Source organism: Oncorhynchus gorbuscha, linkage group LG10, assembly GCF_021184085.1.
Source record: "Oncorhynchus gorbuscha isolate QuinsamMale2020 ecotype Even-year linkage group LG10, OgorEven_v1.0, whole genome shotgun sequence".
Taxonomy (NCBI): domain Eukaryota; kingdom Metazoa; phylum Chordata; class Actinopteri; order Salmoniformes; family Salmonidae; genus Oncorhynchus; species Oncorhynchus gorbuscha.
The window spans coordinates 26,566,047-26,578,485 of record NC_060182.1 but is presented as its reverse complement, the minus strand read 5'-3'; the positions used below and the strand labels follow the sequence as shown (position 1 = coordinate 26,578,485).

The following is a 12,439-nucleotide window of genomic DNA, read 5'->3' as shown; positions in this document are numbered from 1 at the left end:
TATGGTCTAAATTAGTCTCTTTGAAGAGGGCTCTTCCCTTCAAAAGTGTGTCTTCGTTTCACTTGTTTTTACCTGTCATTATGTTGAATGTTAATTGCATGTATAATGTATTCATGTATTATTAATCAATAGTATCTGCTTATCTTGGGAAACATCCCTGTATTGCCTCTACTACCCCGTTACCCATCAAGTTATTGATGTTTCTCCTATTGTTGCGATGGGCAGCTCTGTGGTCTCAGTAGTGTGGGAACCCCAGCTGGGCCTGGGCCACATGGCTTTGTCATGCTAATCCCTTGCTATATAAAGGGGGAGAGATCCCTCAGAGGTCCCAGACCACACTCTGCAGCCCAGGAAAAGTAGCCAACAGACCTGTCACTCTCTCACGCAGACATGGCTCCCTGCTTAACTTCCTCTTTCCACCATCTGAAGTTCGCAGAAAAAGACATTAATGTATGTGTTAGGTTCAATCAATGTATGTGTGTATATACAGTATAAAATGTGTATATTCATGTATATTATGGCTTTTTATAGTATTTGACAGAATTTCTTGTTGTCATATATTAGAACTGTTGACTAATCAAATGTTCTTCTCTGCCTCCTCAGATAAGGAAACCCATCGTGGAGAAGATGCGTCGAGATCGCATTAACGGCTGCATAGAGCAGCTCAAGCTCATCCTGGAGAAGGAGTTCCACAAAGAGGACCCCAATACCAAGCTGGAGAAAGCCGACATCCTGGAGATGACCGTGAGATTCCTGAGGCAGCAGCAGCAGCCGCAGCCGGCTCCATCTCAGAGGGACTACAGCGAGGGTTACTCACAGTGCTGGAGGGAGTCTCTGCAGTTCCTCTCTGGAAGCCCCAAGAGAGACACCACCACCACCTCCGATGGACCTCTTCAGGGGCTCCAACAGCAGCTCTCCTCCCAGGCCCAGATATCCTGCAGCAGCCCGATGGGCTGCTCCACTTCCCCAGTCTCCTCCATCTTCCGTGCCACCGCCAAGCTCCAGGACAAAGGAGTTCAAGGTCCAGTCTGGAGGCCCTGGTAGAGAGAGTTACTGGAATCACTGTAAAACCTGAGGGAAACACTGGACTTTATGTCACTCACTATGTAGGAAATATGCATTTCCAACCTCCTCCACCGTTGTGGGTTTACTGAGCTCTTATTGTCTCATCACATTGATGGCCATATATGTGTGGCACATTTGATTTCTGGCATATTTGAAGTGAGGGTTGTCATTTTTTTGTGAAGATTGTTATTTCTCCTACTTGTTTTGTCACATGAGTTTTTTTGTTTGAATTGAAGAATTTAGGTAATTATTGAGTTGATTGAGTATGATATTTTATTGTGAAATTTGAATTGATGGTGAAATCATTGCTTACTCCAGTGGAGTTCATGTGTTATGCTAGACTTAACCAGTAACTACAATATGCTACTGTATTTTCGCCAGCAATTATTTGAGGATATTTCTCTTTTATTATTAATATGTTATGTTTGGATGGATGTATCTTTTATAAAGGGACGAGTGTGTTGGTATACTTTGTAATAGCACTGTTGCTATTGTTCTGATAGTTTATATTGCATTAAAGAAGCTCTTAAAACTATGTATGACTTGTATGACAATGAAACTATAATAACAACCTGTCTTTTGTCCAGGATTGTTCTTTTTGACCAAATTGTAGTGGATCTTGCAGTCCACCAATTCTGTTCTAACCAGTTCATATGATCCTCCTCCATGAAATGTCTTCTCACATTTGATTAACAAATTCAGGAAAATCCACATACAATTTTTGCAATAGTTTCCCTTTATAGGCATCTGTATGGGTTTAAATCAGCTGTCCCATTGAGCTCCTGAATCCTGCCACCACAGATACCCAGTGAGAGGGCACACAGACAGACGGGCACTCACACCAACAGAAGGCAAGGCACCTCTCTATGGCCTGCCCATACAGTCCCTTCAGAAAGTATTCAGACCCCTTGACCTTTTCCACATTTTGTTATGTTACAGCCTTGTTCTAAAATGTATCAAATAAAAAAAAATCTCAGCAATTTACACACAATACCCCATAATGACAAAGCAAAAACAGGTTTTTAGAAATGTTTGCAAATGTATAACAGATATAAAAAAGAGAAATACCTTATTTACATAAGTATTCAGAGCCTTTGCTGTGAGACTGAGCTCAGGTGCATCCTGTTTCCATTGATCATCCTTGAAATGTTTATTCAACTTGATTAGAGTACAACTGTGGTAAATTAAATTGATTGGACATGATTTGGAAAGGGAGGTGACCAAGAACCCAATGGTCACTCTGACAGAGCTCTAGAGTTCCCCTGTGGAGATGGGAGAACCTTCCAGAAGGACAACCATCTATACAGCACTCCACCAATCTGGCCTTTATGGTAGAGTGACCAGACCGAAACCACTCCTCAGTAAAAGGCACATGACATCCTGCTTGGAGTTTGCCAAAAGGCACCAAGATTCTCTGGTCTGATGAAACCAAGATTTAACTCTTTGGCCTGAATGCCAGGTGTCACGTCTGGAGGGAACCTGGCACCATCCCTACGGTGAAGCTTGGTGGTGGAAAAATGCTGTGGGGATGTGTTTCAGTAGCAGGCACTGGGAGACTAGTCAGGATAGAGGCAAAGATGAACGGAGCAAAGTACAGAGATATCTTTAATGTAAACCTGCTCCAGAGTAGTCAGGAGCTCAGACTGGGGCGAAGGTTCAACTTCCAACAGGACAACGACCCTAAGTACACAGCCAAGACAATGCAAGAGTGGCTTCGGGACAAGTCTCTGAAAATCCTTGAGTGGTCCAATCAGAGCCCGGACTTGAACCCAATCGAACATCCCTGGAGTGCCCTGAAAATAGCCGTGCAGCAGAGATCCTCATCCAACCTGACAAATATTGAGAGGATCTGTAGAGGAGAATGGGAGAAACTCCCGAAATACAGGTGTGCCAATTAGATTCATACCCAAGAAGACTCGAGGCTGTAAACCCAAAGGTGCTTCAACAAAGTACTGAATAAACTGTCTGAATATAGCGGAAATGTGATAGTTCAGTTTTTTTAAATAAAAAAATGTTTTTGCTTTGTCATTATGGGATATTGTGTGTAGATTGATTAGGAAAAAATGGATTTAATACATTTTTGAATAAGACTGTAATGTAACAAAATGTGGAAAAAGTCAATGGGTCTGAATACATTTCCGAAGGCACTGTATTACCACTTTCTATTTTTCTAAAGAGAGGCCAGACATATGCCACACAGAGACTGAAGAAAGACCACCAAACTAGCTGCATCTTAAGAGGGTTAACTTTGGTTTTAAAGCAACAATTATTTTTAAATACATAATCATTTGAGTCTTTTGACCAGGTGTCAGGCATATGTGTATAGGTGGCAGGGAAGTCAGGCACAGGAGAGTCAAACGGAGTGTAAAATGGAGTCTTCTAATAATGTCCTAGTAACATGCTCCATAACACTAAACAGGAAAAGAACATAAACAAATATGGGTACGAAGACCCGTTGCGCTTCTATACAACAAAAACACTACACTGACAATAAACAATCTCTGACAAAGAAAGTCGCTCTGGATAAGAGCGTCTGCTAAATGATGACTTAAATGTAATGTAAATGTAAAGACATGAGGGGAAACAGAGGGTTAAATACACAACAGGTAATGAATGGGATTGAAAACAGGTGTGTGGGAAGACAAGACAAAACCAATGGAAAATGAAAAATGGATCAATGATGGCTAGAAGACCGGTGACGTCGAACGCCAAGCACCGCCTGAACAAGGAGAGGCAACGACTTCGGCAGAAGTCGTGACACCAGGATTGTTATTTTTTAGCAAATTGTAGTGGATCTTACTGTCCATCAATTCTATTCTAACCAGTTCATATGATCCCCTTCAACTAAATGTCTTGTCAATTTTGATGAACAAATTCTGGAAAATTCACATATAACTGTAGCAATAGTTTCCCCCTAAGAGGCTTGGGTTAATTATGGATGTTTTGCGTTATGGAAAAGACACGTTAACACATTAAAGGGCAATTCTACCACTTTTCAAAATCATATTAATTATCTCCAAAGCTATATCAATTTCTAGAAATATGGAAATAGCACATTTCTACATTTTATTGTAGAAAAAGAAAAACCCTTGAATGAGTAGGTGTGTCCAAACTTTTGACTGGTATTATATATTTACACTGATATGGTGCTGGAGATAACGAGTATGACTATGAAAAGTGGTGGAATTGCCCTTTAGGGAAATACAAAGAAGGAAAACAAGGTTATTTCTTTATTTCAAATAGTTATTTTCTTTCTTTATTTCTTTATTTCAAATAGTAAAACGCGCTATACAAAGAAAAGTATATTAATTGATTAAAGCAAGTACCAAACTTGTACACGTAACCACAGCAGTGTTCTAGAATATTGGCCTGTTGGGTCTTATACTTTTTTAATTCTCAGTGCAGCAAAAGCAATTTCTCCAACTGTCAACAGATTCAAATGATTAGAGGATGCGTACCAAGAGACGCATTGGTTGAGAATTGTGGTTAGTTGTGCGTTCGTCTGTGCGTCCGCTGTAGATGGGAGTCTAGCTATGTCACAATGGGACACCAGACTATTGTGTCCTAGCTTCTGTGCTTCTGATTTACACTTTATGTAATGTACATAGTGACTCACACATTTGGATGTAAAACCATAAAGATAGATAGATCTTTGTATATTCCCAATTATAGCGTCTGTGGCAGCACCGTTGAGGCTTAGTCAATTTTCTTCTTCACGATTGGCTGATCCCTCCTGATGACCCGGTTGGACATGACTCCAACAGGGTCACCAACAGGGATCAGCCAATGAAGTTGGAACTCCCACCCAGTTGACTACATTAAAATGGTGGAAGCCCTCATTGGCACTGCCCATGCTAATACAGTTTTTCAGCACAATGGGACATGTGTATGGATATTTTGGATAGCTGGTTTCAAATCAGAGGCTTATACCGATGTAGGATCCCAATTTGTTGCTGAATGTTCCTGCACTGCAGGGAATGAAAATGTGTACTGTATTTGATTTTTTAAAGGCTTCTAAAGTTTGTCATTTACATTTTTAAATTTCAGACTTGATTTGCCCTAAGGAGAAATGTATCAACTCATACAAAAATGTCCATTAATTAAAATCCACATAATAATTCACATTTCCTTTGGCTGCAGGATTATTTTCCTGCTGTAGCAAATGGGCTCACATTAAGATCCTACATCTGTAGGCATCTGTATGGGTTTCAATGATCTGTACCAGCTCCTGAATCCTGCCACCGCAGTGACCAAGTGAGAGGGCACACAGACAGACGGGCACTCACACCAACAGAAGGCATGGCACCTCTCTAGTGCCTTCGGAAAGTATTCAAACCCCTTAACTTTTTCCACATTTTGGAGACCAGACATGTCACACACAGACACTGAAGAAAGACCACAACACCAGCTGCAGCTAAAGAAGGTTAGCTTTGGTTTTCTCAATTCCCCCCAGTAAAAACACACACTTAAAAAGAAGTGCTTTAAAAAGCTATCAAAGCTACATGACAACCATGTTAGAGAAAGTTATACATACACTTAAATGTGCAAGGGCAACATGTATTTTCTACCAGCTAAGAGCAGAGCAACATTTACTATGTCATTTTTAAAGCCATACAATGGATTGGGAATAAGTATCCAGAAATGCAAAATGCAAAATCTATGATGAAAACATATCTTTCAGTCTTTGTTCATGGTATAAATCTGAATACAGTTTTGGAAATGGGCCGTTGTGTTCATTTGGGGCCTCAGCACCATGATGTAGACCTTGGGCATGAAGTAGCCACCGAGTATACCGAGCACACTGGACACTATGGCCAGCACATGCATGGCCATGGCAAATTCCCCCCTGCTGACAAAATATATGGTGAAGAAACTGATCCAGGAGATCATGTATATCATGAGACTAAAGGTGATACACTTGGCCTCGTTGTAGTTGGCTGGCAGGTCTTTTCCCATGTAACTGAAGGAGAAGCAGAGCGTGCTGAGCAGAGAGACATAGGCTAGCTCTATCATGGCCCAAGAGGAGAGGGTGTTACTACACTCCGTGACAATGCTGTCAGAGTAGAAGTCCACGTCCTGGGAGGGGTACGGGGGGTTTAAAGTAACACGGAGCACAGAGATCAACAAAACTGTCATGGAAACAACGAGGACGGTGACTTCAGGCCCATGGTTCTTAGCCCAGGTATCATAGGCCCGAGGAAGCTTGGAGGACAGCTTAAAGATGCACACTACCTGGAAGGAACGCACGGTGACACAAGCCAGACACACGGTGAAGCTGAAGACGAAGAGAGGCTGCTTGAGAAGGCAGTCAGTCTGAGACGGGAGGCCAAAGTGACACAGGGCACTGGCAGCCGCGGCGGTTAGGGCTAGAAGCATCACCAGGCAGGTATGCCCGCCGGCCGACTTGACCACAGGGGTGTCCAGGTTGAGGAGGAAGATGACCCCTGTCCCCAGGGTTATGAGCAAGGTCAGAGCCAGGAGGAGTAGCAGGGCGATAGACAGGGGACCGCCCCAGGCCAGCACTAGGACCGTCCGATCCAGACACACCTCGCTCTCCGCTGGGGACCACTGGTAAGGCTCACACTTCTGGCACAGGGTGGATCCTAAAGAGTGACATACCATAACATCAATGCGGGGGTCAGTTCAATATTTATAGTACCACGTTTCCAAAGATTAAGGGGTTTAGCTACATTAATTAATTGAGATTAAAAGCATCCCCATAATTGAATGGATAGCAGTGATTACAACACCATCAGAGATCGTATTCCCATCATGTGTTATTCGAGTAGACTGCTAAATAGCTAACGAAATGGCTACACAAACTATCTGAGTTGACCTTTGTATTTGATTCTCTATGCACACACAAAGGGCCCTACACACTACAAACACTGATACTCCAACACACATATAAACACTCACTCCATAATTTGCTCACGCACACATAAAACGCACATACATACTGACTCTACACACACTCACATACAATCATCATATATGCAGCTGCTACTCTGTTTATCATATATCCTGATGCCTGGTCACCTTACCCTGATACATACTGTATCTACCTCTATCAATCCAGTATCCCTGCACATTGTAAATATGGTATTGGAAGTGACCCTGTATATAGTATGCTTACTTACTTTATTGTGTTCTTCTTGTTTCTTATTTTTATATATTGTGTGTTTCAGTTGTACCTTGTTATTTTTTGTATTACATTGTTATTGATTACTGCACTGTTGAAGTTATAGCTAGCAAGAAAGGCATTTTACTGTACTTGTGTGCATGTGACATTAAAACTTGAAACTTGAAAACTAGTGCTACCACCTGCTATAGGAGGCAGTTTATGGAAGGGCAACATATGCCACCTGCTGGACACTTTCAAACAGTACAAATGGAATGTTATTCAACAGACATGGCTTGGACAATGGATGGGCATACAAGACAACTGGTTGGTGTAATCTGTAATCTCACCAGTCTTGTTGAGGAAGTCGTGAGCAGCACAGGCCAGGCAGTCGAAGCAGCACTTGTGTTGTCCCGTCTGCAGCTTCCTGTGTCCTTTGGGGCATTCTGGGGAGCATATCGACGGAGGCACCTCCTAGACACACCCAGAAACACACACCGATGTTCCTCGTCCACCTATAACTAAGGTTTTCTCTTTCTATTTCTATAGTACCCAAAAACTTTTCTGCAATTTCATCTGACAATGGATATGATTATAATACTACTGCGCAAATGCTGTAATTCTGAGCCTTTACTTTTCCTGTGTATCCGTCGTCACTACCCCATTCAATTTGAGCAGGGTCCACTGTGAGGTCAGGGGGGTCTGCAGTATAAGAGCCCACCTCACGGAGAGACCACTCTGTTCCCCTCCAAATCCAGTTCACAATGTCATATCCTGTGGACGGGTCTCCGTTCTCATTAAAGTAAATAGACGAGTTCCCAACAGAGAATCTCACCTTCTTTAACAGTGGCAGAAGCTGAGGGATAGACAGAAGACAAAGAACATGTACTAAACATGACTGTAACATACCTGTGATAGTAAATATGGTTTACTGTTGATTTCCAATAGTACAAGGCGTTCAAGTGTATAGTGGACTTCGCTTTCTTTAGAGCAGGCTTTTTGACTACAGTACCACCATTTTGAAAACACTAACCTGCCAAGGTAGCACTTCAGACTTTTGGCATTCATCCAAGCCACAACCAAGTGCTTGATGCAGTGCATGTGCCACAGCATATACAGCTTTGTAAACATTATAAGAGGATTTGATGTCATAGTCCCCCAAAGAGAAGTTTTCTGCTGCCATGCTGGAGAGGTCTGTATTTTGCAAACATTCAACACTCAGGTCCATCGTGCCATTGGAGGTGCCACTAAGTAACTTTGGAACAGCATGGCTTTCGAACTCCTCAAACCCAGTTATTGCTGTATATTTGATGGAGATGCCTAGTACAGTCCCAATGGTGTGAATACCTGGTATTCCCGACACTAGAGTGGTGACTGACCAGTCCTCTGTCCCTATCCACACCTTACCAGTTACACCCTGCTCTATGACAAACGGGAAGAACTGACTGACTTTGGTCTTGCTGGAGAACACGACAATAGTGTTGACCTTGGTCTTCAAAATGTTCTTGACTATGTTCCTCATGGTCTGGTTGTTGGCGGAGGTGAGTTCAGGGATGACCCCTTGGTAGGCGATGCAGATGTCAAAGTGAGCAGCCTGAAGGGAGAGACTCTCTATGCCCTGGAGGCCGTAGGAGTCGTCGCTGCCCAGTAGAACGATCCAGGTCCAGTTAAAACGCACCAGCAGCTGGACCATGGCGTCCACCTGGTTCTTGTCACTGGGGATGGTGCGGAAGAAGGCTGGGTAGAGGAGCTTGTTACTCAGCATCTCATTAGAGGCTTCATAGGAGATCTAGGAAAAATATCACAGATAAGAGGAGGAGGAGGACAAAGTATAAAGTATAGGATAAATATGAATAGAATAGAGTAGAATAAATATTTACATATATAAATAGGTTTGAAAAAACAAGTAAGATCAAAAGGAAGAGCAAAAGAAGACTAAAACAAATGGTCACAACTGTATTCCATACTTAGTCTAGAGAGAATAGATATTAGCATTAGTATTACTGGTGACCATACACTGTACCTGTGGCACTAGATAAGAGCCCAGCACTGCAGCAGGGGTGAAGGTGTAACTGCTACTATCAGGCCCGATCACTGCCACTGCCCTCTGCTCACCACCTGTGTTGTTCCCTAAAGTTCTCTGGTACTGTTGGGCCAGCATGGCCAGAGTGGCCAGCACACTGGCTGGTTGATTGCAGGTGTCATACGCCTGGTAACCCAGTGATACCCCTGGGAGAAGATGCTGGTTTTTGGTACCGTTGTTGATCTCCTCCAAAGCGAATCTCATGGCTTGTATCAAATGATAGCCATGTTTATTAAATTTGCCTCTAAACAGGAGAGAATTGATTGCAAGCAGAATCAAAACAAATCTATAATATAAATAAAGTGTTTGACTCAAGTCCCAATCACGCCGTGATTCTCTAAAATTAACTAAAATGCCAGGGAAATAGATTAACAAAATATGTCCTCTTGTGAGATCTTTGCTATTGTACTTACTCTTTACAGGCTCCCAGGTCTGGTAGGTTGGAGCTGGAGGGGGCCAACTTGTGTAGGGGAAAGAGACCAGAGATGGAGTAGTCCCCTGGAAGCTGCAGACCGGTTCCCTCAGTCAGCTGGTGGTCAGTCAGGATCAGTAACAACCAGCCCAGGACGACACACACACCACCACACACATCCATACCTCAACCTCAACAAACCACAGCCCTGAACTGGAAATATGGGCATTCTACCTATTTTTATATTAGAATGGATGGATGGGTGGAGTGGAAAGAAGGTGGAATGGAGGGAGAGAGGGAGGGGAATGTGGATGGTTTTGCATCTTTCCCAGTGATGAAGTAAGGAACATTTGCATTTTGAGATTGGTTTTTCCTACAGTAGAGTTAGCTTTATATTGAAATGAACTGCATGGATGTACAGGAGTAGAATCTTATTTTGATCACTCTTTTGTGATCACTGGTAGGCCTCATGACAACGATGAGACAGCCTATAAGGAGGAGGTCAGAGACCTGGCAGTGTGGTGCCAGGACAACAACCTCTCCCTCAATGTGAGCAAGACAAAGGAGCTTATCGTGTACTACAGGAAAAGGAGGGCCGTACAGGCCCCCATTCACATCGACGGGGCTGAAGTGGAGCGGGTCGAGAATTTCAAGTTCCTTGGTGTCCACATCACCAACAAAATATCATGGTCCAAACACACCAAGACAGTTGTGAAGAGGGCATAACAACAGATTTTCCCCCTCAGGAGCCTGGAAAGATTTGGCATGGGTCCCCAGATCCTCAAAAAGCTCTACAGCTGCACCATCGAGAGCATCCTTACCGATTGCATCACTGCCTGGTATGGCAATTGGTCTGGATCTGACTGTAAGGCGCTACAGAGGGTAGTGCATATATCCCAGTACATCACTGGGGCCAAGCTTCCTGCCATCAAATCAAATCAAATCAAATGTATTTATATAGCCCTTCGTACATCAGCTGATATCTCAAAGTGCTGTACAGAAACCCAGCCTAAAACCCCAAACAGCAAGCAATGCAGGTGTAGAAGCACGGTGGCTAGGAAAAACTCCCTAGAAAGGCCAAAACCTAGGAAGAAACCTAGAGAGGAACCAGACCTATGTGGGGTGGCCAGTCCTCTTCTGGCTGTGCCGGGTGGAGATTATAACAGAACATGGCCAAGATGTTCAAATGTTCATAAATGACCAGCATGGTCGTATAATAATAAGGCAGAACAGTTGAAACTGGAGTAGCAGCACGGTCAGGTGGACTGGGGACAGCAAGGAGTCATCATGTCAGGTAGTCCTGAGGCATGGTCCTAGGGCTCAGGTCCTCTGAGAGAGAGAAAGAAAGAGAGAATTAGAGAGAGCATATGTGGGGTGGCCAGTCCTCTTCTGGCTGTGCTGGGTGGAGATTATAACAGAACATGGCCAAGATGTTAAAATGTTCATAAATGACCAGCATGGTCGAATAATAATAAGGCAGAACAGTTGAAACTGGAGCAGCAGCACGGCCAGGTGGACTGGGGACAGCAAGGAGTCATCATGTCAGGTAGTCCTGGGGCATGGTCCTAGGGCTCAGGTCCTCCGAGAGAGAGAAAGAAAGAGAGAGGGAGAGAATTAGAGAACGCACACTTAGATACACACAGGACACTGAATAGGACAGGAGAAGTACTCCAGATATAACAAACTGACCCTAGCCCCCCGACACATAAACTACTGCAGCATAAATACTGGAGGCTGAGACAGGAGGGGCAGGAGACATTGTGGCCCTATCCGAGGACACCCCCGGACAGGGCCAAACAGGAAGGATATAACCCCACCCACTTTGCCAAAGCACAGCCCCCACACCACTAGAGGGACATCTTCATCCAGGACGTATATACTAGGCGGACCTATATACTAGGAAGGTCCCCAAAAATTGTCAAAGATTCCAGTCACCCAAGTCACTACTATTCCCTACCGCAAGGAAAGTGGTACCGGAGTGCCGAGTCTAGGACCAAAAGGCTCCTAAACAGCTTTTACCCCCAAGCCATAAGACTGCTGAACAATTAATCAAATGGCCAACCAGACTACTTACATTGATCCCCCTGCTACTTGCTGTTTATTATCTATGCACAGTTACTTTACAAACTACCTCGACTAACCTGAACCCCTGCACATTGACTTGGTACCGGTAGCCCTGTATATAGCCTTGTTATTGTTATGTAACTTTCTTGTGTTACTTTTTCATTTTATTTTCATTTTTTACTTTGAGAGACACCCCCACCACACACTTAAAATCTGTGCAAAAGTCAGATTGTGGCTAACCTTTCAGTCAAAGCAATGTAAATCAGAGCTGGTTAATTTTTTTCTATCTTTTCTATCTGTTTTGTCTTGATTTTTGAGGGAGGGGCGAAGGGGAATCCCGATTAGAATATGTTGAGGGGAAAACACATTTTCTAACAAGAGCACATCAGGGTACTAAAATCTTTCCAACATATCTTCTGCTCCATTTTCCATGAGTGGTGGACAGTCTGTATAGAAACCTTCCCAAAGTTGTTATTGCTGCTAACACTGTTGGGCTGAATTTCCATTCTCTATCCATTACCAAAACCACACTGACATTTGAGGCCCAGATTGTGCTCCATGTGTAAATGTGTAAACACACCTTTAACCACTGACAGCCTATTTGCCTCATACTCATACACTGCAGGATCTGCAAACTCAAAAGAAGACCACAGTTTCCCTTTGTTTTGACAGCAATATTAGACATTTTGTTAAC

The 12,439-nt window shown here is 43.3% G+C and overlaps 2 protein-coding genes across 2 annotated transcripts; one reads left to right on the top strand and one right to left on the bottom strand.

The window, feature by feature from the left end:
- Positions 1 to 336: 336 nt before the first annotated feature.
- Positions 337 to 1,303, top strand: LOC124045060 (transcription factor HES-5-like). Its single transcript, XM_046364285.1, has 2 exons — positions 337 to 450; positions 604 to 1,303. Exons 1-2 carry the CDS (start codon positions 391 to 393, stop codon positions 1,042 to 1,044), a joined length of 501 nt encoding a protein of 166 aa, XP_046220241.1. The 5' UTR covers positions 337 to 390; the 3' UTR covers positions 1,045 to 1,303.
- A 3,103-nt stretch (positions 1,304 to 4,406) lies between these two features.
- Positions 4,407 to 9,864, bottom strand: LOC124046860 (taste receptor type 1 member 1-like). Its single transcript, XM_046367649.1, has 6 exons — positions 9,683 to 9,864; positions 9,210 to 9,513; positions 8,220 to 8,975; positions 7,821 to 8,042; positions 7,537 to 7,660; positions 4,407 to 6,668 (listed from the first exon to the last, which is right to left on the bottom strand). The coding sequence occupies exons 1-6, from the start codon at positions 9,862 to 9,864 to the stop codon at positions 5,743 to 5,745; spliced, it is 2,514 nt and encodes an 837-aa protein (XP_046223605.1). The 3' UTR covers positions 4,407 to 5,742.
- Between the last annotated feature and the right edge of the window lie 2,575 nt (positions 9,865 to 12,439).